The following is a 26,777-nucleotide window of genomic DNA, read 5'->3' as shown; positions in this document are numbered from 1 at the left end:
CTCTTTATCGTCAAACTCGACTGCGGAAAATAGGGAAACCACAAATGACCTCCATATTTCTTGGACTAATGTTAAGAACTAAATTTAAAAAATATGTTCGGCAAGGAAATTGGATACATTTTGAGAACTAACGAAAATATTGTGAGAACTAACGGGAACTTACGAAAATCAATCGATCTGTATGGTTTTCGGTTCGAAGTTGAATATGGGTCGACAGGGCTGTCAGCAGAATTTTTCGACCGGGTGGGCAGAAGCTGTTTATTGATAAATTAGGGTAGGCAGTACAAACGTAAGGCATTAGGTGAGTTTGACTACCACGTATCTCCCCCACCTGCTCTCTCTCTCTCTTTCTCTCTCTCTCTTTCAATCGAGATTTCCCTCTTACCTTGTGTAGAAAGCAATTTAGACATAATGAATTCATGAAATCTAATCATCGTATCCAGTAATTCGCATGTTTTTTACATATAATTTCGGCTGTAAGTGTGACCTTTTCGAACACACTCAAATGTTAACTTCCCTCCTGAATAGTACATCCTGGAAACTGTATTCTTGTAGGCAAATGAGTCTCTGGCGTCTGTAACCGCAGTCAAGATAATCCTCTTGGCAGTGCCGGATCTACAAATCTTGCCCACCACTTCGCAAAATATTACCAAAGCCCCCTACTACCTACTTACCTTTACACACATACACACTATATAAAGATCGACCTTTGCAAAATTTAGTGGTGCAACATGGAAAGGTGGAGTGCACAACATCGAGCAGCAATAGTGGAATTTTATTTCGCTAGCAATTACTCGGTGATCACTGCTCAAAGAAGGTTCCGTGCAAGGTTTGGCGGGCGTGCATGTCCTTCGAGAAAATCAGTTCTGCGATATGTTGCATCCCATAGAAACAGAGCCAGTGTAACTGATGCCAAACGTACTGGTAAGCGGAGATCTGTGAGCAATGAAGAAACCCATTGAAAGAGTGAGAGTTGCAATCACAAACAGCCCAAAGAAATCTGCAAGAAGGTTGCCACAAAAAGTTGGTGTCAATAGAGAAACAGTGCGCAAAATCCTGAGAAACCGTTTGCACTTGTTTTCGTACAAATTTCAGGTACCCCATCAGTTGAAACAGACTGATTTAAATACATTTAGCTCTTTGCAACACAATGATTGGACTTAACACTAATCCGAATTTTGGAGAGAGGCTCATAATGACCGATGAAACTCATTTTCACTTATCAGTTTATGTGAATAAGCAGAATGTGAGAATAAGGACTGGAGAAATCCCTAATGAAATCCATGAACGACCTACACATAGTTCAAAAGTTACTGTATGGTGTGCATTATCGAGATCATGGATCATAGGGCCATATTTTTTTGAAAACCCAAATGGTGTTACTGGAACTGTTAATGGTGATCGTTACAGAGAAATGTTAAGAGCATTTTTTTCCCTGAGTTACAGCGTCGAAACCCCAATTATGAGGACATGTTTTTTTCAACAAGACGGTGCAACAAGCTACACTAGTCGTGAAACAATGAAATTATTGCAACAGAAATTTCCCAATCATGTGATTTCGAGGTTTGGTGACTTTGAATGGTCTCCTCGTTCCCCAGACTTAACTGCTCCAGATTCCTTTAAGGGGGGGTACTTAAAGTCTAAAGTCTATGCCACGAAACCAAACAACTCATTGGACTTGAAAAGAGCCATAACAAATGAACTTGACTTGATATCAAATGAAACACTTTCAAAAGTTATGGATGATGTGTTTGTTCGTATTCAGGAATTCATACGATTCAATAGAGGGTACCTCAAGTCTGTCATTTTAAAAAAATAAACAGGGTTTGTTATTTTCCTGTAATTTCATATATCATACTACTTACTCCTTTACTTTTGTAGCTGGAAGTTTAACACACACAAAATTATACTCAAAATAAATGTGGTCATTAATTAATTGTCACCGGTTATATGACACTGTTTTCTCACACCTGTAAAATGATACATTTGTTACAATACCTCTGGCGTCTCGGAGTCAGGTGACGACCACGACACGGGCGAAATAGTCACCTCAGGTAACATGGTCAGGTGTCAGATGTCAGTACCAGAATGGTGACTTGCGTCGGCCGCGCGCTCACGACAACGTCAGAATACTCTTGATGTTTCCAAGCACCTCCTGAGTGTTTATGATGAGATTGGAAGCTACCGTGAAACTACTTCCCTGTGTCGAACAGGAAGAGCAACCTAGTAGGTGCAATTCTGTCTAGCCAGAGGAATTTTAGTATTGTCGCCACCTTGATTGGGCCAGTAAGCTCGAGTTAATCTTGCTTTTACTTTAAGCTTTTAATGCCCATTTGCCTTCCCATGACATTTCACTGATTTTGCTGTATCCTACTTTACTGGTAACTTGCTTTCATTTTATTTTTATTTTTTTCTATTGAAGGAGGAATACCTAAAATGTTTATTTAAAGAAGCATATGTACATGACGTGTTGTCAGGTCAGCGACAGGTGCTTGGTAGTGGTCTTCGTAATTGGTCGTTTTGGTGCAGCCTGTCTGGGTGTCACTGGTCTGGTTGTACTGGTGCTACGTATCTGGGGGTGATTATAGGTTTTTTAACCCTTAGCTAGTGAGGTGGATTTTTGGGACGTAACTGAGAGAAACTCCAAACAAACAATATCCTCACAAAGGAATGGTTATGAATATATTTGCAAAACAAAAATTATGAATAAAGTTGATATTATATAGCATAACTTCACAAATTAGTTAGACGAAACATTACAGAAAATTTACATAAATGCTATTTTCTTTCAAAATGAAAGATCAAAAGAAAAATATGCACACCTTTAATTTATAATTTTTTTCCAGCTCATAAAGAAAAGAAATACAATTCGTACATAATATTGATTACTACGACACAGATATAAAGAATAATAACAATATTATACAATGATGCTCTTTTCATGCAGTTTATTTTGCACATTTTTCACACTTGATCACAGGGCACATTGAGAAAATGGAAGTTTTGTACTCAGCGTAGATTATTCATATCTTTATGAATTTTACCCTAGGACAACATGCCACATCTTACCTGCTTTGTTAACTTCTTTCTGGAAGATGAAGGTATTTTTTTCTTGAGGATACGTTCTATATGTTGACGCAGTGGTCCATTTAAGAGTTTTATGTTAGCTGGGGCTCCCTTAGTTGTCTTTGCCAAACATTTCACAGAGTCAAGTTCGCAGAATTACTTTTCCAACATTTCTTCAGAAAACAGAAACGCTAATGAACTATTTACAGTACAGTTTATGCCAAGCTGCCTGCTTTCTGGCCTGGATGTTCGAAATGTGTACTTTAGATAAAAAAAATTAAGTTGATCTACCAGAGACGTATTTATCCTTACTTGTTTATCTCTTCTTGTCGATGTGCTTCCTGTCACCATCATCATATTTTCAATCTTCATCATCATCGACACTAGACCGACCATCTTCACTTCGTTTTGGAAAATGTAGGGGTTCCACATTTCTTTCCTTACCACTGAAATCTCTTTCCACATCATTGAGGATATCACTAATCCATTCATTAAAATAAGGATCATTAGTGCTCATAACATTAATGGAGATTGCCATTACAACACGAAAAATTAAAATTACAACATCACAAAAAATGTTACGTTAGTGGTGAGGTGAGGTTTATTCCACCCCACTTTGTATATACAACAATATCTCCCTGATTGCTTACATAAGTCAACACACTCTCACTTTCTCACAGCTGCTAGAGATGTGACTGAAAGGTACTTAAAATTACAGGTATGAAACGTGACAAATATGTAAGTACAGTCAATTCAAAATAATAGTGGGGTAGCTCTCACCCCACCTCACCAGTTAAGTGTTAAGTAGTCTCTGGTAACCTCTGGTTCTGTTTTACTACTCCACGCTCTGTTCTTATGCAACACTTTGATCAAAGGTATATCCTGCGGCAGGATGTTTGCATTTCACAGCTTTTGCCTATATGTTAAAGATTCTTGCTAACAAGCTAGTTCAAGATAGATAAAATTGACATAATCTTATTAGATAGGTGATGAAACAAAAAAAATATATAAAAAGACTGCTTTCTTGTAATGGTTAATTGCATTGTGCTGTGCCTACACCTAATATGAAGTTTAAATGTGAACATGTATTGAAAGTACTAAGTTGTGATACATCCAAACTTTGTAGTCTCGTTACAGTTAACTTTTGAAACTTAGTTGATTCATTGATGTGTAACATTAAATTCAATTTACATATCTGTAATTCACAAGCCTATGATTATCGACATGTATGTTAATTTCATCTTGAATGTTGACATTCAGTTGTCTTCTTACGGTAGGAAAGTTCAACTTAAAACGTTTTTCCCTTAAATCCATGTCCCTTTTCTTCTTGTACTGTATAATTGTATTTATAGGTAGCATTAGCCAGTAGTTAAAAAATTCCAATCCACTGAGAAGGCTAAGTCCAAGAAATACTCCAAAAACGCCGCCATAAGACACTGAAAAATAAATTAAAATAGTTTCGCTATTAACGTCAATAAATAATGAAATTATCCTAAATTTAACAAAATACAAAATAATTCTTCCTGTTTTGACTTCAACTAGTTGACCACAGATATTAACTGCTTCTGTGCATGTACAAAAAACGGCTTTTAGTTTAAACAAACACCAGATAGTCATTATTTTCAAAGACGATCCAATATTTTAGAAAGATTAACTCATATTCCGACGTGGTTTGGGTGCCTAATAAGGGAAGATTATGAAAAATGGATTGAGCATTAATGAAAACAATTGCCAGAGTAGAGCACTTATGCGCTTATGAGCACAGCAAATATTCTCATCGCATATGTGATTATGCTTATTGTGTGAAGAATTTAATTTGAAGGGGGACGAAATGCCACAGTTCATCTATGGTAGAATGTGAGAAGGGATAAAATACACTGACATATAACGGACCTGACTCATATTAAAACATATGTATGAATATAAAGTTTGGACGAAATAGCTTGATTCCCTTATGGTAGAATATCCAAGGGGACAAGACGCATTGATGCATAATGTCTTACTGATAGAGATGTCCATCTTTAAATTTTAGGAGAATGTGGTGAAGAACTAATATGAGTCCCCATACTAGAATGTCAAAAATATACTTATATAAAATGTTCCCGTACTGATAGAGACGCGTAATTGAGTAGGTACGAAAAACCTTCTGTCACATATGGGGACGAAATTCATTAATGTAAACCGACACCCTAAGACAGGGACGCCTAAATAAAAAAATGAAGTAGAACGGAATGCCATGGTTTGCCTATTGTAGAATCCCCAATGGAAAACATATTATTAATAAAGACCATTGTGTTTCGATCCCCTCGTGTTTAATGAAGAGGAGAAACACAACCATTAAGGAGAAAGTTTACATGTTTTTTTCTCATGGGGCGACATTTAACATTTCTTGCATGGAAAGCATTACCATTGGAGATGTTCTACGCTGCAATAGCAGCACAACGAACGGCTCCGTCCATCAGGGAAAGCAGTGAGTTTGAATACGCACTTACACACAATCAGCCAAACTGTTCAGTTGCTGAACGAGTTAAGTGGTCCATTTTTCGAGCTTGCACCCGAAGTTATAGGATTTGGCATTCGGACTGGACATAGACATCTCTTGTGAGTGTTTGTTCAACAACTTCATGTGATAATCACTATCATCATCGATACGATAACCAACACTGGCAGAATAACGAGATAAATAACAAATATAAAAAACACACACTTACAAATACATGCATACATAATTTCGTCTAATATTTAATTTATGTATCATTTGAAAAGTTATCAGCTGTATATATTTAAAAGTACAATGAACGAACTATACTTTGCCTTAAAATCTTTGTAAATGTACATAATATTATACAATTCCAAATATTATTATACGTTATAATACATAATACTCTTTCCATAATATATTTTGATAGTTGTAACGAAGTAACCATTTTTCCATTAACTAACTCAAAACACTATGCGTATCTGCTCAATCGAGCAACAGCACTTCAATGTATATGAAAATTCTTCATATTTGGGCATGAGCATTTTCCCTTTTCGCAACGACAAAGCCGTCATAATTCAATTTTTTACACCTGGGGCGCGCCAAGAATCTGAGCACTCAGCTAGAATCGTGAGCGTTCAGCTACTTGATGACCAATTGAGAAAAGAGTAACAAGAGGAAGATTATGTGTAGACGCGGCTCATGAAAAGGTATTTGCGATTAGCGGCTAGTGATGTAGCGAAATTACAGGAGAAGTTTAAGTTAGAGAATGTAATAAAATGTTTTTTTGTTTTTTTAAAGCCCTGCCGAATCCTAAAAGGCAAACATTTTAAGTAATAGATATGTTACAACGGAATTTTGTGTGTTACACAGAGTCAACTTAAAACAATAATGTTTGATTTGGTTTGGTTCATCGCCAATGTCCACCTTCACGTCCATACACTCTTGCAATCTTCGTTTGAATCCGCGAATTACTTTCTGGCGGCGCTTGTCCGGTATGCTGTGAATCACATCACGTATCTTGAACCTCAATTCGTCAATGTCCTTCGGTTTCTCTGCATACACCTGGGTTTTGACATATCCCCTCAGCCAGTAATCGCAAGCGAAGAATCTGATGACCTCGTTGCCAAAGTATGGGTCCCCTGCCGCTAATCCAACTCTCCCGAAATTGGCAAGGTAGAAACTCATGAACTTCAAGTGAAAATGTGTGTGTGTGTATGTATGTGTGTGTGTAGAATATGCGCACATCCAAATTGAAATATGCAAGGACATGAAAAAAATCCTTTTAAGATAGCGCGTAGGTGCTGTGCCTAGTATCTAAGGTTGTAGCTCTGTAAACAAGCGTGTTGATTATTTGATTCCTGGTAGAGTCAGTGTAAAGTTTAAACATTGTCTCGATTATCCTGGGAGAACACAGTGTGCACGGAAATCAAACAAAATGGCGGGGATCGAAAAGTTGGTTTGGCAGCTTAGTGGTTAATGTTGTTGCATCGCATTGTAGAAGTCTCGGGTTCGATTCCCTACATAGTAAAAAAGAGGAATCGTTATTTTTGAGATTGTAGATATAGATCGAGCCCCGATGAGCCCATTTTTGCAAGAATTATATTTTAGCATTGAAACATTAAAATGATGAACAACGCAAAATTTATTGTATTAAAAATATACACTAAAAACGTAACCTTTCCACCCTCTAACAGGCTCATCTCCAGACGAAGATTCTCAATAAAATCTTATTTATATTATATAATCTTGGAACTTAATGTGAATCTTGGACTGAAGAAGACACTGTTAGAGAGTGGATTGATTAATTTAGTTTATTTTGCTTCGCGTTTTGTGCCTCTTGGCTAATTTGCGAAGATGGGGAAGAGTGATGAAATGATGAAATTGATGAATGGACATTCACAAACAACCAAGCCCGAGCCGGATTCAAACCCGGGACCCTTGGCATCGCAGTGTTAGAGAGTGGAAACGTCATTTTTTTACTGTGTATTTTTTGTACAATAAATGTTATCTTGGTGAGCATTTTAATGTTTTACTAACACGGAAACAAGGCTCAACAGTGTTATCAACAGTAGAAAAGTGGTTATACGTAGTGGTGGAAATTAAGGGGTCTCGGGTTCGATTCCTCTTTTTGGCATATTGTATAATGTTTCGGATCGAAATTTGAACTGTAGAATCAGCCCCGATCAGCCTGAGCGAAGGCTGGGCTGGCCCAAAATCCCGGTAAACCCTCTCTCTCGACCTTCCGAAAACACAATTTCTCTGTTGCTATTTCTGTATTGTTCACAATCGGTCACAGATGTAACAGTTGTGAATAAACTTTTTTCTGTTCAGTCGTGGACTTACATAGGGGCGCTTAAGGGCCGGGCGACTGGCAGGGACGATTCTCTCGGGGACGCCAAACCGGGACGTCTTCCTCTGATTAGCGCCAAAACCTTATTGCTGATTGCGTAAGCTTGGTCATTTGTTTGATTATTTGTCATTTTTTAAGTTAACTTTCTGCACAAAGAGGCTAATCGGGACTGGACGGCGAGGTGGATAGTAGGAGAGGGGCGCCAGAAATTCATCTCATCCAGATTAATATTCTGTCTTGAACCGCTCCTGGACTTAACGAACAACAGAGCGGCTTGATGCCTACTGAACAGAAACAATGACTAAACAGTGGTTGCATAAATTGTGTTCCTTAGCACCCGGGGTAGCCATATCTGGCTTACAGGGGAGCCGCAAAATGTTCCAATATATTCAGTTGATGATATGATTGTTTCAAATATGTGACCATTTAGTGCTTTTTACACATAAAATATTTCTGAACTTGGAATATATATTTATTTTTTTAACTTAAAGACATGCAATCTAACAACACTAAGTGAGTGTTGCAAGACTTTGGCCTACATTTTGAATTTGGTGCAGCAGAAAACATTTGAAACACTCAGGGTGCCATGAAGCAAAGACTTTTGAGAACCCCTGGACTAAAATATTAGTAATTATCAAGAAAAAAGAGCAGAAATATAGATCGTGTGGGAAGTAATACACTTTATATGTTGAATTATTGCTCCTGTTAATTTGTGTGTGTATGTTTGCATTTCATTTTTAGCTTGTGCAAGGAACTCAAGTGATTTTGAGATTACTTGGCGCAGACTTCCATTGTTAGATTTGCAGCAATAAGAACTACAAGATGTAGAAGCAGAAGTAAGGGCACGACAAAATTATTTTGTCGTCTCTTATTACTTGACTGAATATCACGAAAATGAAAAGAGGGTACACAATCATATTCTGTCAGTTTGTTGCAACACCCTTTCTCATTTCTATTTTAATGATTTCGATACAAACGTCGTACGCAATGATACCACGGCACTTTTTAAAAAGTTCACTGCTTTCGACACTGAAGTGTCCACAGGTTTTTAAAATTACAACTCCTCTTTAAGATTATAAACAAACCAGGTATTTGGATTTCGTTAAAGCTGGGCGACATGTTACCAGTGCAATAACAGATATGAGGTTTCAAGAAACACATTTTGATAAATTCTCCCAGGGTGCCAACAAGTTTGTTGCTATCATGTCTGACACATTGATGAAAAAGGTGGAAAGTGTCAGAACTACAGAGTTTATCTATTGATGAAGAATTTTAAAGATAATACAGACTATAATTTATAGAATTCCTGGAAAATAGCAGGAGATGAAAGCGTTTGATCAACAGATTATCAAGTTTCGTGGAACTGTATTCAACTGAGTTATGAATGTATTTGTTCAAAGCATAGATGTTAATTTGGGCTTTGAATGCTTTTATGTAAAACGATTTAAAGATGTAAGGAGCAGTTTTGATCCTCTAGCTTTGAACAAAAGTTTTGTAGTCAGTAGAAGGAGGCTACCAGTCTGGAATCGATGATCAATTGACGAATATGGAATGGAAATTTGAAGAAATGGGTTAGGTAGAAGTTATGATAGCTGAAGGTGAGAGAAAGTATGCTAATACAACATGCAAACATTTTCGTCAAATGTGCTTACAGTATTTTTCGTGAGTACAATGTGTATTTCTTGCAATAAACTGAATTGTATTAACTTGATAAAAATATCCTTACAATTCCACTTACTCAAGTAAGCTGCAAAAGAGATTGTGTCCAAATTAAAGATATTAAAAACAAGACTACGTAATAGTCTACGTGGTTATAATCTTGGAGCACTCTGCCTCATGGAGTGTGAACGTGATATATTCATTTCTATCGATAATGGCAATATCATTACGGCTCTGAAAGTTCTGAAATAAACAACGTCTTTTACTGTAATATATCATTTCACTTTTGGTTGCTTTAATAGGAAAGTGATTTCAAAACAAATGTTTGTATAGACAACTAAATGTAGGGAAAAAAGAAGGGGAAAGAAGAACTACCTGAAGCGGTAGATCCGGAGCCTTCTGTAGAGCTCACCTCAAATGGACGCCAGGAGGAAGCTGCAAGAAGATGTATGAGAACACCAAGCCCTCCGGGAGAATTACATAAAGATTTCATCCAAAGGATTTGATCTCGGAACACTTATGATTCGAACCCAATAAGGAAAAGAAACATGCCACACGAATCTAACCAAAACCAAGACAGAGTTACACACACATCTAGATCTCCTAACTTACCCACTTCCATTAAATACTATTGTTTTTCCACATTCTTCCTTCATAACCTTGCTATCCTAACGAATCCCAGGATTAACTTCTCCTAGAGTATCCACAATTGTCAATATTGAGGAGCTCTCAATGCACCATTCCCCCTAACTTAAGACACTCACACAACATTTATTCCACTTATCACACTTAATACTTTAACCAAAATCCAAACTCTTAACCCTCCTACTTGATAAATTTCTTCTCCGTGCCTTCATATATTTAATCAAATAAAGTTCACTCTCCCTTTGCACACTCACCCATAAACAAAAACTAACATACCCTCGAATGTATGCGGATGGAGGCGGGCATCTGCCAGGCGTTCCCTTCTTTTTTTGTCAATGGATGTTAATCTGTCATCTGGCGATAACTAAGCACCTAGAGCTGGTGACTGGTAATGAAGAGATACCAGGTTCGATTCCTGATTTTGACAATTTGCACAATGCCTCTGATGGCAATTTATACTTCAGATCAATCCCCGATCAGTCTATCTTAGCATAAAATGGAGTTGAAACAAGAACATGGAGGCCAGTATGTCCAGTGGCGATCCCATGAGGGAAATAATGGTCTAAGGGCAGGTTTTTCAATGTAAACGTTCATGTTAGGACTTAACTGGAAGTTTGTAAAATTTTTGGTTGCATAATGTATAGTTGGCTCGTAACTGGAACTCTGGTAGCGATTATCTTTACTGCTACTTCTTCTTGCAGTTACAAACCTAACTGAAAGTTCCGAAGCAATATGGCTGCCTGATGCAGCTATCTAAGTTCCCCACTCCCAACTTCAATATCAGATTAAACAAAATATTGTTTTTAAAAAGATTAAATTTGGTACAGAAGAAGAATTGTTTTCCTTTGGCAGAGCTTACCAATGTCCATGCATATATGGAAATGAAGCATCGTAGTTGCTAGAACTCGCTTGGCAAAGTCGTGTTGGATAATTTTGTGACCAGGATATCCGGTCTACCAGGAGGGACAATCTCCAAACGGTAATTTAGTTCTTTGGTCAGCGGCACCACCTTCCGGAGCATGTTGTGTTTTGTAATGCGAGTTAGAGTCCTGGTCACTAAATCTCTCTTATATTGTCTCAGAAATATTTTAGTTTTTGAATCCGCCATCTGGGTCAATTCGCACATTACGGAGGAATGAAATAGATCGCAAACGCTTGGCAACATTGTTAATATATAGTTGTCATGGAGTGCTCTACCGGGCAGCAGCGTGCTTTTTGTGTTCGTGCGTTTTATAAAAATAATGTTTCTTATGTTGTTGTGCGTCGTTTGTACCTGAGAAGTTTGAAAACAATGGGATAACTATGACGACTAAACCGCTGGGACATCCAAAGTCATCAAGATCGAACAGAAACGTTGACCGTGTGCGCCAATTTGTTAGTGAGGATCCTCGCCAATCGTTAAGACTGCGTGGTACTTCTTAAAATTTGCATAAGTCAACAATTCAACTTATTGTTTGCAAGGATATGCATTTCCACATATACAAAATTGTTATTACACTTCTCACGTCACCAATGAATCACTGAATGCTCTTCAACAGTTATTTCCGGAGAGTGTCATCAGTCGCAGAGGCGACATTAACTAGCAACCGAGAAGCCCCACTTCACAACAGCAGATATTTTTGATGAGGTTACCTTAAGAGTAAGTTATACACCCCGATGCAAGAACATTTGAAAGAATTGAAGCAAAGAATTTCACATGAAATGCTTCGGCGAGAGATCGAAAGCATTAGTTCAAGAAAAATTGATTATGAAAAAAATAACGGTCACCATTTGTCCAATATTCATTTCCACAAATATAAATTTAATGTTTAAGCTTTCTTTTGGTAATACATTCGTCTTTGTACAAAAAATGTAAGTATTAGTTTAATAGTTTTAAAAACGAAAATATTTCTTCCCTTTATAATAGCATTTCTTGCTCTGGTAGGCTAATCGAGGCTGGAAGTAGAGTTCCAATTGCGATCGTATGCATTGTGCAATTTGCCAGAAACAGGACTCGAACCCGAGACCTCTTAATTGCCAATCAACAGCGTTAACCACTAAGCTAAGGTTGTTCATTGAAGTAAAATGTATGCAATGATGATCAATTCGGGATTATAGCTATAGGTACAATCTGTAAAGTAAAAATTCCCTTTTTTTGCTATTTAGGAAATCGAACCTGAGACTTCTTTAATACGAGGCACCAAGCTGACCTATTAGCTTTTTGATCACTGCCATCTTGTTTTGTTTCCGTACATATTATGCTCTCACAGGATAATAGAGATAATGTTTACACATTATACTCACTCTACCTGGAATCGAAAACTAACACGCTTGTTTACAGAGCAACAACCTTAGCTACTAGGCTATCGGGGTACGGCACCTTGGCGACATCTTAAAATCAGATTTCGTCATAGCCTTGCATGTTTCGAGTTGGTTGCGGGTCCATATACTCCACACACACACACACACACACTTCTTTGATTAGCATACATCAAGAAGCAACGTCAAGGGTCAATTGCCCCCTTTGCATTCCATATCACCACAGGAATCTTCCACGGGTTTCTTCAAGGTCAACACACACGTCAGGTTTGTGATGAGTCATCGATACATCCGCTCATCCAAGGTAAGCGGAAGTAAAATAACACCCGATGTATCGGATTTCAATCATATCTTCAAGGTCACAGGGGTTTAATTACAGGTGATGTATCAGATTTCTGCTGTTCAAGTGATATACTGTGGGGCCCATCTACTAGAAGGTCCATTGAATCTGCGCACCGCACATTGATCTTGGTGCCATCCCAATTATGTGTCTCGCACTCAATTGGATGCTCTACAACCCAAACTCGGCAATTATGTTTATCTCTCTTCCTGAAACATGGATTGTGTGCTCATGAGAGAAGATAATGAGAGACTGATGGGCATCGCCAAATAATCGGGTTGACATTAATTCACAAATTTCCTTCCTCATGTCACAGTCCTACTCCATCAGATCGTGCACAAATATCGAGTTGTAGGTTCTGGATTTAACTTTATTTCTTAATATAAGGGTTCACGTAGACCTCGCCAGTCCCAGTCTAATGATATTTCTTTGGACTCCGTTGCCCTCACTTAATCTTGTACTCTCACTACGTGGCCAATCTGCTACGCTCCCCGTAGTCTTAAAGTTTTTGTACCATCTTCGAATACTTGTCTTCACTGCATGTGTTTTTCAAAATGCTGTTTGTAACATTCTCCGCACTAAGCTTTATCCTTCATCTACACCATCTTGAAATCACGTAGTCGAATAATAACCTACAAGCATGTCATTCAGCAATGTGGGCAGAACAAATTTTTAATTTTTCCTCTGTATAAAAGAATCAAACACGATTTCGTTTTAATAAACCTAATACTTTAAAGTTATTGCCTGCAGCACTTCAATAATTTTCAATTTTTTCGAATTGAATAAAAGTGATAGTTTCGACCACATAAACCATTTAAATAATTAACAGGTTTTTGAATTCGACGCTGACATATTCATCGCAGTATACTACTGAAAGACACTGATATTTTGTTCACTGTCAATGGTCTGTCTGTTGAAAGAGTAAAAACGCGCCCCAGCTGTTGGTAGATTTTGTTGGGAAATTCCAGCTCTCCATAAGGAGAATGAAACGTGATTACTCGTATAAGTCCAGTACTATGTTTATGCTTTCGGGTGAACTTGTGACATAGCTGACGCCCCTGCAACCACCACAATGAGATGGGTGTGACCGCAATATTCTCTCTGTGCTTCTGCAATTTCATGAAACCCACGGATTCAACAGATGGTGTCGAGAATTGCATAAAAAGAAAAGAAAATATTTTAAAATCCATCTACGAAAAAGATAAAAGTTAACAAAGTCACAATTCTAACTTGGAATTTAAGATGAGCACTGAAAAGAGAGATTGGATCTCTTTCTTTGTGGTGTGTATCAACATAGTTGCCTGTATTGTACGAGTTACTAATAACTTTACGACTTCGTGTTTTAATATTATTTAATGTGCAGAAGGTGGTTAGGCGAGTCCCTATATCATATCTGCGATAATTACACTGGTCAATATAATTTTTTTCACAAGAAAACTAAATGGCGGGTGTGGTGTATTTTTTACCCTGAATTCAAATATGTAATTACAACTTTTCCATCAGACACAGTTTTTCTGTAACAGTTACTTTTTTAAATTGAATTGAAGTGTTCTTTATGGCTCGCCATCTGATGTTATAATCCGTATTTATCTTATTTGTAGTGTTTATTTTCAAGATATATACATGTTGTGTTAATGCTGAAATCAGAAAGTCAAGTCTGAGTAAGTTTATGCATGTTTTGACGTGTTCAGTAGTAGAGAAGGAAGGGGAAGTGGAGAGTGAAGAATACGCCGCCGACCAAGCAGATAGCACATCGCCTATCAGTAGCGCTGAGAGTTTAAAATGTTTCAAATACCCCTTAGTGAAACTTAAAAAATTGTATTTGCCCCCATTGCATATAAAACCAGGAATCATGAAACATTTTGTGAAAGTAATGGATTAAAAAATTCTCTACTATATTTATGCACTTGAAATCTAAATTTTACATCAGTGATGCGAAACTGAAAGAAGGTATTTTTATTGGGCCAAAAATAAGATCACTAATGGCTAACGTGCCTTTTTTAGAACTATTAAATTCTCTGGATTAGGGAAGTCTCGTAGTCGTTCAAATATGTTGCATTTCTTTTGGTAATCATGAAACAGAATTGTTTATTGATTTGTTGATTTAGTTTATTTTACTTCGCGTTTTGTGCCTCTTGGCTAATTTGCGAAGATGGGGATGAGTGATGAAATGATGAAATTGATGATTGGACATTCACAAACAACCAAGCCCGACCAGGATTCGAACCCGGGATCCTTGGCGTCGCAGCGCGATGTGCTAACCACTCGGCCACAGGGTCGGGCTCATGAAGCAGAAAACTTTCGTGATATAGTGAATGTGCCTGTGAATTCATACAAAGCTATTGAATGTAACAGGTCTTGAAACTTCCACTTCTTATACTCCCTCCCAGAAAATCGTCGGGCTGTCAGCGATGAGCATGGTTAGCGTTTCCACCAGCAGATTTCTGTAATGTAAAAAAGGTACCAAGGCAAATGGAGTCCCTGTATGCTGGCTCACCACTGCTAGACCATGAAGAGAGATATCCCAAATGTAAAATATGCCAGCAAATTATTATGTTGAACGTCTTAGGTAAGTCAGAATAACATACGTTACATTCCGATTTCATAAACCTATATACGTCTGTCACACAAAATCTCTGGCTGATGGAAACAAATCTAAAAATATAATCGCATTGAGCATTAAAAATACTTCTAGATTCAGTTAATTTTGTTCTTGTGAAAAAAAGTTCATTTTGTTCTTGTGAAAAAAAAGTTCATTTTTGTAGACCAGTGTATAACAGGAGCGCATTGAGTCAGCCAAAAGTGCCCGAGGAACTTGGAACATGTGTCTCCTTTGAAATCCTGAATTAACTTAGATGCTGGCAAATGTCCATCCTAGGGGGAAAATCCAGCTCATACCTTTCTCTCTCTACACCATTTGACGAAAATGTATGAGTGTAAATTGCTTACGGTTAAGAATCCTGAAGCAAGATTCAGTTTTTCAGCCAGTTGATCGGTCATTGTTACACAATAATCAATCAAACTTGATATTCATGAAATTTTATTACTAACACTAGTTTAACCTGCGTTATTAAAAATTTAACTTCTTACCAAATATTTTGAAGGGTGCTCAAGTTTTTTCATACTTAACCAAAAGCTGAGATAAAGTTTCCAAGTTGCCACACCTGATACGTGTTATAGGTTATTATCGATTTTATATATGAAGTGACAAGGTTATTGCTTTCTCTCTTAACTATTAAACACTTGGAAAGGTCCATAAACTCAGTAGGTGGTGGGGCCCAGAAGAATATCCTTCCTCGCCTTAAGGGTCAATAGCCTCTTCTCACCAGTGTTTTGGAAAATTTTGTGAAGTTTGGTTTTCTTCTGTAGTGAAATGTGTGGTACAGTTCTGTTGGGCCAGTTCTTCATTTGCAGTATGCTTTGGTTTTGTGATTTAGGTTGCTCGAAGCAGATATTCCTAGCTGGTAGGCTGTGAGGAAGCTCAGTCGAGTTTCACGATAGAAGATCCTTGTAGGGTTATGGATCAATATTACGACAATGCAGTATGTGGGGGATACATAAACAAATTATCCCAGCGGGAGGGACTTTTATGATTTTTATTTTAACTGGTCGATGTCCCCGTGTCCGCCACACACTTCACGTACTGATGATCTATTAAAAATAGTAAGTCTTGTCTCATGAAAAAATGTAAGAATTGTATGTTTTATGGCATAATAAAAACAATGCATCACCAAATAATCAATGATATTGAGGTTCACTAACATGAAAATTAAACACCTTTTCCTTGTGGCAACCACCATTTGGGGGACCAGTTCATTCTTTCGGCATTCAAAGTCACATTTTTAGTAATAGAGTCCCATCGCCGCTTTAATATCTATCTCTCAATACTGTTGTTCACAACTATTTCTTCGAAGTAGAATCGAATTTGTGCTGCTGGGTTAAAACAGACAATCTACAAGTCCAGTTCAAGCCCCAAAACTGTAAAATAATGTGTACTTAAATATATTACAGTTACTATTAGTGAAATATTAGTAGGCAATTGTGTATGACCTCAAAACTTTAGAGCAGCCAAGGGGCAGAAGCCTAACCCACCTCAATTTTCAAAAATAACTATTTACAATCCTTTAACCCTCGGATGCATGTCACTTTTGTTTTAGAACTTTACATATGTGGGGTCAATTTGACCCCAATGCAATTATGCATTGAAATAAGTACGACAGAGTAAATAGTTCAGCTAATATGGTTTATTGATCAATAATTTCGCTGAATATACCTTAGGAAACAATTTCCCTTTTATTATTATTATTATTATTTAACCCTCCCCCCAAAAAAATTAACAATGTATTGACAATTCACTGTTCTACATATTAATGGTAGTTACATTTCGCTCACAATTATCAGAACTTCAGTTGACCTGAGAAACAATATTTTAGAGATAACACAATACAGCACTAAATATTCTTTTTCCTAGAACAAATAGATTTAAAAAATAAAATAATAAAATAATAAAAAAAAGAAATAAAAAGAAGAATGTGCCGGCCTCTCATGACAATTAAATACACCTCACTCGGATTCTGCGCACACCACAATCATACTGTTGTGGACCTTGCACACAGGTTTCCCACATCTTTTGCAACGTTCCGTCGTCTTCCTGTCCTCTTGTCTTGTGCAGACCTGGCATCTTACTCTTTTCTTTGAAGATCTATCCTCCAGTCTCTGTGCCTGCCTTACTACTCCGCAAAGTGTCATTGCCTCGGTTACTGGTTTCTTCAGGTTCAAGCTTTGGCACCTCCTCCGCGTGTGACGAAGAATCAACTCATTCGCCAACTCTACAAGGAACATACGGCGTCTGTGACTGACTCCTGAATGGTAATGAGAATGCTGTGACAAGTAGCATGTGTATGCATTGAGAACGCCTACATTGATTACATTATAGAAGAGGACCATTGGCCATCGACGTGTCTGTCTTCTGCAGGTGTATGTTTGAACCAGTTTGTCCATGGCGTCCACTTCACTCTTTGTTTGGTTGTAAAACTTTATGATTTCTGGATTCTTCTTAAAATCATCATCATTCAATGTGTATGTCATGATGAGATCGTTAGCCAAGTCATGACTTGTGAAAAATTGTTCAGTTGTGATATTTCTTCCAGAGTTCCGCAGTGTGTAGCACAGTTTCTTCACGACGTTGCTGGCGAGGTTCTTTTGAACTGGCTGTCCTGACTGTCGTCCCAAGTAGATGAGACCGTCTTCTGCGTAAAAGTTATCATCATCGCACAACATGAAGATCTTCATGCCGTATTTGGCCGGCTTACTTGGCATGTATTGCACGAACTTGCATCTCCCACGGAAAGGCACTAACTGTTCTTCAATCGTAAGAAAGGCGCCGGGTACCATGATTCTGCGACCGTTTTCGATAAAAAATGTCCAGATATATCGAAATGCAGCCATGTGATCAGTCTTCAGACGTGCAGCGCGAGTACGTTTGTCATCAAATCGGAGCAGCTTTCTGATGTCTTCGAAACGATTTACTCCGAAGGTTGCTTTGTACTTCGGGTTGGAGAATTTGTTGAGAAAAAGATATACATGCGCATGCGCACTTTGCAGTGAGTCATGGCAGGGTGGGTGGTTGACCTTGAGATGATTGCGTTTAGTTTGGGCATAATTGAACATAATATGTAGGATCAAATTCCCTTGATGAATGTTTTCCTGCTGTTTTTAGGCTGGAGTCAAAATGACCCCACACATGGAAAGGAGGGGTATTGTTAAAAAAACGTTAAAAATATAATTTAAGATAAAATGTAAGATATTTATTTATACATGTTCCTATAGCTGAAGTAGCATGGTAAGGTGTCACATAAAATCAGAATTTTTTATTTAAATTTTATTACAATACCAGGAAATAAACAGACAGTGGGGTCAAAATGAAGGTTAAGCAGCTCTCCAAAACAGGATTTCTAAAAATATGTGCGCATGTATAATGTAACTTATTTTTTTAAAAAAATGACAATATTTGACAGCTCGAAATCCCCTCTCCCCCATCCACACACACATTACGAGAAATAATCCTTTCTATGGTACTACAGGGTGGTTCAAAAGTCGCAATACACCTAAATAAAAGAAGCCACTGTGGGGATAGATGTCAGTGAGTGTTGGATATGCGTGTTGGGGGTGGGGGAAAACTTTATGATGAGGTTGATCTTGACGGCCGCCATCTTGAAGTCCGCCATCTTGGATTCAACTTCATTTTTTTAAATGGGAAGGGGGTCGTGTGACACATAATTTTAGGCTAGCATTTTGTCAGGAATTAAATGGTGTTGTCCATTTTGACGTATCTTTATTCGTGTAGGAGTTACAAAGGTTTTCTCTTCGTTGCAGGTTGACAGGACAACATGAAACTAAGGGACGCTGAACGGGTTGAGATCATCCTAATATCAGGGGAAAGAAGTTCTCGCACCATTGCAGCCGATTTCAAAGCTCGCCATCCAGACCGTCATCCAATTTCCCACGCCACAGTGCTGCTGTCCCGGTTCACTGCCACAGGGAGTGTGAAAGATACGCCACGGTCTGGGAGGCCACGTTCATCAACAGATGAGGCGACAACCATCGTCGTGTTAGGTAGCTTCGCCCACAGTCCCACAAAGAGTGTGCGTAGCATGTGACTGGTGTTGGCAGATGCTCCATACGCCGGATCTTGAAGACACATCATTTTCATCCATTCAAGCTGCAGTTATTACACCACCTTTCTGAAGACGATCCTGACCGCCGGCTTCAGTTTGCGGAATGGGCAACAGCACAGCTTGCAGATAACCCACAGTTCGCCCAGAATGTGCTCTTTACGGACGAAGCTAACTTTTACGTTAACAGGGAGGTTAACAAGCAGAACCTGCGTTATTGGTCAGACAGTAACCCACATTGGACTGATCCATCCGAGATGGTTTTACATACCAAAGTCATGGTGTGGTTCGGGATCTGGGGAACACGGGTTGTTGGTCCTGTGTTCATCCACAACAATTTGAATGCCGACAGCTACAAAGAGATATTGGAGGAGCTGGTGCTCCCATCCGTAGCGAATGAGGATGGTGACTTCCCCTTATGGTTTCAGCACGACGGGGCACCACCTCACTACGGTCTGCAGGTACATGGATTACTCAACGAACAATTTCCACAGCGCTGTATTGACCGTCGAGGTCCAGTGGAGTGGCCTGTAAGATCCCCCGATCTCGCTCCCCTGGACTTTTACCTATGGGGCCACCTTAAAGCCATGGTATATGCGGTCAAAATCAATGATTTTCGCCACCTTGAACAGCGGATCATTGATGCATGTGCGGCTATTACACCAGATGTCCTGTTACGTGTGCATACGGAGTGGTAGAAGAGAATGGAAATGACTGTCCAGCATGAAGGAGGCCACATCGAACACATCATGTAAAGTGTGCCACTTTTCAAAACTTGAAAAAATAAACCTTTGTAACTCCTACACGAATAAAGATACGTCAAAATGGACAACACCATTTAATTCCTGACAAAATTCTAGCCAAAAATTATGTGTCACACGACCCCCTTCCCATTTAAAAAAATGAAGTTGAATCCAAGATGGCGGACTTCAAGATGGCGGCCATCAAGATCAACCTCATCATAAAGTTTTCCCCCATGAGCTCCACAAGCGTCAGATCGGAATGTTTTGTTTAATCTGAATTTGTGTGTGCACTGACCACTAAACCTTATATTTTCTACAGCGTACACTAGATGGTAGTGCGACCCAAATGAAAAACAAACATAACTTTTAAGTAGTAACACAAATAAGGATACTTTCGATTATAATTAGTGAAAAAATGTGTTTTATTATCCTTCGAAAGATGTGTGAATATTGAAGTTGTAAGGAAGATCAGAAAATGAAATGTGTTGAGTACAAGTGAAACTCCCATGATAAATATTTTTATTCCAGACTGTATAATCAGGAGCTAAGTAGTGCAATAAGAAACTGATTACCAGGTGTAGTTAGCGATTGGTTAATTCTTCAAAATCTCCAGACTAACAATTGCCTATTTTGGTGGAGCAGGAAAAGTTTTTATAATATGTAAAGAGAAACTGTGACGCATATATATTATATACAAAAATGGCTTGGCAAGATTGCTAATAGCTTACCACACGAAATAACCATATTTCAAATATGCATTGTTATATTCGTAAATTACACAGGCAGCAAGGTAATGTTGCAAAAAAGTTGTGGCAACGTTAACCCCTGATATACCTAACGTTGCTACATAATGTTCAGTATATGTTGTGATAACGTTGTCAACCAACGTTGCAGCAACGTTGAAAAAAATGACCCTTAAACGTTGACACAACGTTGTACCAACATACATTCAACGTTGTAACAAGGTTAGGTATATTAGGGGCTAACGTTGCCACAACGTTGTGGTAACATTACCTTGTTGACTGGGATGCCTCATCGGTATAAATAACATAGTCCAAGATATCGTTAGAATTGTCTGCTACAAACTGTTGAAACTATTCTCGTACTGAATTTGCTTTCCACAGTATGTGGCCAATAACTATTGAACCGCTTTCATTTTATATGGAATGAGAGTGAAATTCTTACCAAATGTCATGTGCGCAGTTGCAACACCGATATTTCTGCTCGGTCAACTTTCGCATGACCTTGTTGGGACTACGTTGCATAACTGCAGATATATCTTGTTTATCTTTGGAACATAAAGATATCCATAAATATACCTGGTCTTCTCCAGATGGTAAAACTCATAATCAGATAGATCATATTCTCGTTGATAAGAGAAGGCATACTAGTATTGTTGACGTTCGTTCACATAGAGGTGCTGACTGTGCCAGTGACCATTATTTAGCAACTTCCAAACGAAGAGAAATACTAGAAGTGATAAATCATAAGCAACAAAATCTAAAAGTTAACAAATTTAATACAGGAAAATTTGCTGATGAAAAAAATAAGAAAGATTACCAAATTAAACTGTCAAATAGATTCGATGATTTGCAAAATTTAAATGATGATGAAAATATAAATGAAACAGACGTAAATAGGAATTGGGAAAACATACGTAATGCAATAAAATCAGAAGCTATATAAAGTATAGGATACCATGAACCAAGAAAAATTAAGCAATGGATTCATAACGAATGTCATAACCTAATAGAAATAAGAAATCAGGCTATACGTAAGTGGTTAAAAAATCTTATGACACAAATCCAAGCAATTATAATAGAATACATCGAGAAGATACAGCACGTTTAGAGGTAAAAAAAAATAGATTACTTGAAAATGAAATTAACGAAATTGAATCAAACATCAAACACAAAACTATCAGAGATTTACAATTTTTAATTAGATGGAAGAACTGCTTTAGAGACCTCTTAAATGTTCATGTAGAAGGTAAATCAGAAGTAAATGAAGTACACACAGCAGAACCTTTAGTTGCAGAACCTAACTTGACTGAAGTTAAAGATGCTATTAAAAGGCTAAATAATGACAATGCACCTGGCATTGATTTAATACCAGCTAAGTTAATTAAATATTGTGGAAATTCGTTAATATGTCAAATTCATAAATTAATTTGTTTAATATGGAATAAAGAAGAAATCCCTCAACAGTGGAAAGAACCCATATTTGTTCCTGTGTTTAAAAAAGGTGATAAAATGAACTGCAATAATTATCGTGGAATTTCTCTACTCTCAACAACATATAAAATATTATCTAACATTCTTTTAACAAGACTAACCCCATATGCTAATGAAATTATAGGTGATTATAAATGTGGATTTAAACGTAAAAGATCAACTACAGATCAAATTTTTCACATCAGACAGACACTTGAAAAAAAGTGGGAATATAATCAAAATGTCCATCAGCTATTCATCGATTTCTAAAAATCATATGATTTGGTCAAAGGAGATAAATTATATAATATATTAGTCAAGTTTGGAATACCTAAGATGCTTGTTAAAATGATAAAAGTAAGCACTAGTGAAACAGAAAGTAAAATTCGTGTACGTATTAATGAGTCTGACAAATTTACAATTCATGATGGGTTAAAACAAGGAGGTGCAATATCTCCATTGTTCTTTAATTTTGCCTTAGAATATGGTGTTAGGAAGGTAAAAGAAGCTAACGAAGCACTAAAATTAAACGGTTTGACTCAGTTGTTAGCGTATACAGATGATGTAGACTTATTAGGGGATGATATCAATACAATTAAGAATAATACTAAAATATTTTCAAGGCTGCTATAGAGATAGGTTTGGAAGTTAGCAAACTAAATATATGCTTACGGACTGAAACCAAGTGTTAGGTAATAATCAAAATCTAATTATTGATAACAACTCGTTTGAACCAGTTTCCAAATTCAAGTACTTATTAGTAATACTATCGAATGAATATTATATTAAAGAGGAAATCAAATTTCAGGAAATGCATGTTGCTTTTCTCGTCATAAACTTTTGTTTTCTCGTTTAATATCTAAGAAACTAAAACTTAAAATATACAAAACAGTAATTTTACTTGTATTATTATATGGATGCGAAACTTGGTCCCTTATATTGAAAGAGGAACATAAATTGAGTTTATTGAAAATAAGATCCTTAGGAAAATATTTGGACCTGAAAGGGATGAGGAGACAGGTGAGTGGAGAAGGTTACATAATTTAGAAGTACATAATTTGTATTCATGTCCAGATATTATTAGAATAATTTAATCAAGAAGACTTAGGTGGGCAGGCCATGTGGCTCGAATGGTAGAGAAAAGTAGAGTTTACAGTATTCTTGTTGGGAAACCTGATGGTAAGAGACCTGTAGGAAGGGCAAGACGAAGATGGAGGGATAACGTTGAGATGGACCTAAAGGAAATCGGTAGGGATGGAAAGGGGTATATAGATCTTGCGCAGGATAGGGACAGATGGAAGGTCTGTGTTGCTGCAGCCATGAACTTTTGGGATTAAGAAGGCAACAGAGTTAGTTAGTTAGTTATGTTTTGCAGTTTCTCTTCATCGAGTACTGAAGATCTACTACTTCGCTCATAGTACTTTACCGATCCCATTTCCATAAATGTCTCACTTAGCGTTCTTACACTATGTCGATTAGGAATCGGTGTACCTGTAAATCTGACTGCAAACTGTGTACTCGCCATGCTCACGGAAGACGTATTAAACGAGATATATTCGCTGTTCTAAAGTAAACACACTTCTAAGCGGAAACGGAAAGACACGATCACAATCGTTCTAAGGCGACAAACCTGACACACTTACTCGTCTGCACCAGCCTGACTGGCTCGCGGCACCAAACTGTACACAACGAAGGATTACCAACCGTTACAGGAAACAATACTCGCAGCGCACGGAATACAATTCCTAAACATATCGTTTTTATATAGGCGTATATTTACTTTTCAAAGGCACTGTTGAAGAAAAGTGATATTGAATATGAATTAAAGACTTATCGATGACATTGTGTCTCCTTACAATCTACTGTGAACTAAATTTTACCATACATACGGATCACAAAGAAATCTACAGCAAATTCATATAGAAAATGCACATAAAGTTATGTCTTACAAATTTTACACAAAATACCTAGGAACCCATTGAGTTTTCTACGCCAAATTCTAAATCTCCCTGTTTACGGATTTTGTTTTCCCTGTTGCATTTGACTTATTTTAGACGCTTTACTATATCTTCCTAGGATAATCGTAATGATGATCAAGAATGGTTAACTGGAAACATTGCAAAGAAAGACTATAGTTTTTTACCCCGGCGACTGTGAAATTTATAGCTGGCTGCAAGCAATGCTTGTGAGAGAGAGAGAAAAAATAAGTAATTGGGAGAGAGAAAGAGAAAGACTGAAAGAGAGAAAGATGATAATAGAAAGAGAGAACAAGAGAGAAATAAAGAGAGAGAGGGATTGAGTGAGAGTGAGTTCGTGTGGGTAAGTACAAATTTTGCCTACATTTTACTTTTGATGTGGGTCATTCAATGTGAAAGTGCCCCTGAACCTGAATTTCAATCTTGTAACTATGTTTATGAGCAATCTAACATTCTAATCTGCATAGAAATTCAAGCCTGGTTTACATTGGTCGAGTAGGCAGGAGAGTAGCTGGACCGAGTAGGGTAAAGCGAAGTACTCTCCTCGTGTAAACAAGTTGGGATAGTACCGGAGAAAGTACTCGCTCCAGCAGTGAGCGTAAACTCGAGACACTCGAACAATGCAAACGCTTCTTGAGGAGAGTATAGAATCTGTGCTGTCGTAGAGTGTTTTGAGTTTTTTATTATTAAAAAGTCACACCATGAATAGGAGGTGATCCACGAGTGTTCAAACAAAAGACACTACTGGCTTATGAGGCCATAAGTGCAGGAGATGAAACGTGGTGTATTTGGCGTAGGATAAGTAAAATTGAAAGTAAAAAAAAAAAAACGTTTTACGTGCAACCAAAAACAATTGAAAATAGAAATATCAAGGAAATTAATATTCTTTCTAGGCACGTCCTCGTGAATTGTTCTATTCATTCCTCGTAAAAAAAGCGTGTAAACTGTTTCACAGCTTTGGTCTTAATCACCAACAACGTACATGGGTTCATTTTGTCCAAAATAACACAAAACAACTGCAGTTACTATCCCACTTTGCTAGAGTCGAGTAGAAAGTGTGTAAACAGCTACTCACCACAGAAGGGTCGAGTCGAACAGACAGCCCAGTAACTCGTCTCCCGTTTACTCGACCAATGTAAACGAGCTTTAAGTTAAAAGGTAGTAAATATTTTACATATTTCTTGTTTAATTTAACTTTCGATTTAATTTTGTTTTCCATTTTTGTCCCAAGAGCGAAACCAAGAAACAATTATTTCTCTCTTAACAGTTACATTTTCCCCTGAACTCCACAAGAATATTCGAAAGAAAATTACTTACTTCGTTTGTCTTAAATAATTTGTTTTTCATAATTTGAAAATTCTCCGAAATTAAAATAATTTTCTCATTAAGTGAAAAGTAATTGTTTCAACTGTCCAACCTGTGATAGAAAATTATCCCCTTGTAGCAACAAATCTGTGTAACTATTTTAAGAGTAGTTATCTTTAATAAACAATATTCAGTTTCATATTTCAATACACGGAAACTGCAAGAGAAATGTTGCTTAACTCTCAGTAGCATTGTTACTTTAATATCAAACGTGTAGTCCGCATGTCCCACACGTGACAACGAAATGCAACTTTTTGCCATACTCCTTACACTCGTTTTACTTACCAAGCATATCCTGCCATCCATAAAGAAGCCTTCTATTGTAACGCTCTCGTGGGTTCTTCCTAGACATAACCCTAATCATAGATCTAAAACAAAATTACATATTTTAATCAGTGTAATAAAATTAATTAAAATATTATCTATAACTTAACATAATGATAGGGCAAATAGTAACCCCAGTTTTGAAGTACACTATACATAACTAAAAACTATATTCTAATTGTATATAATACTGTTGAGTCTTGCGGAAAATCTGGTGTGGGGGGTGAGAATTAATTTCTTTGGATTGGGCAATGTTCAATATTCCATATCAACAATAAGTCAAAAATTTACATGGAAATTTTGATGGGAGGATTGATTATTCAATTTAGATGTGGATAGGATTACTAAGGGATTTTGATATTGCGGGAGAGTTCGAACATTACATTTTTGTGGACTATATTCAGCGATTTGGTAAACACTTTTTCGGCAACGAACATGTGAAAAGGGAAGCTGGAAAGGAGTAAATATCACGGAGTCGTATGTATTGACACCTCACTAAATCAATATTCTTAATCTCACGCCAGCACTCATCCCGATCTTCGAAATTAGCCAAAAGTGACAAAAAAGCGAAGTAAAATATAGCAAAGCAAAGCCTGCAAAACCGCGGTGGCTCAGTCGGGTCGACCTCCGTGGCGAAGTGGT

The 26,777-nt window shown here is 37.5% G+C and overlaps 1 protein-coding gene across 1 annotated transcript in view; it reads right to left on the bottom strand.

Moving 5' to 3' along the window:
- Positions 1-4,081: 4,081 nt before the first annotated feature.
- Positions 4,082-26,777, bottom strand: part of LOC145981617 (uncharacterized) — a 116,536-nt gene continuing 93,840 nt past the window's right edge. Inside the window, exons 3-4 of the mRNA XM_083114990.1 lie at positions 26,097-26,179; positions 4,082-4,502 (exon numbers count right to left, since the gene is read on the bottom strand). Of these exons, the coding sequence (XP_082971116.1) occupies positions 4,249-4,502; positions 26,097-26,175 (333 nt within the window). The 5' untranslated portion in view covers positions 26,176-26,179 and the 3' untranslated portion in view covers positions 4,082-4,248. The remainder of the gene's footprint in view (positions 4,503-26,096; positions 26,180-26,777) is intronic.

Source organism: Lepisma saccharinum, chromosome 29 (assembly GCF_977018435.1).
Source record: "Lepisma saccharinum chromosome 29, izLepSacc3.1, whole genome shotgun sequence".
Classification (NCBI taxonomy): domain Eukaryota; kingdom Metazoa; phylum Arthropoda; class Insecta; order Zygentoma; family Lepismatidae; genus Lepisma; species Lepisma saccharinum.
This window is presented reverse-complemented; position numbering and strand designations above follow the sequence as displayed.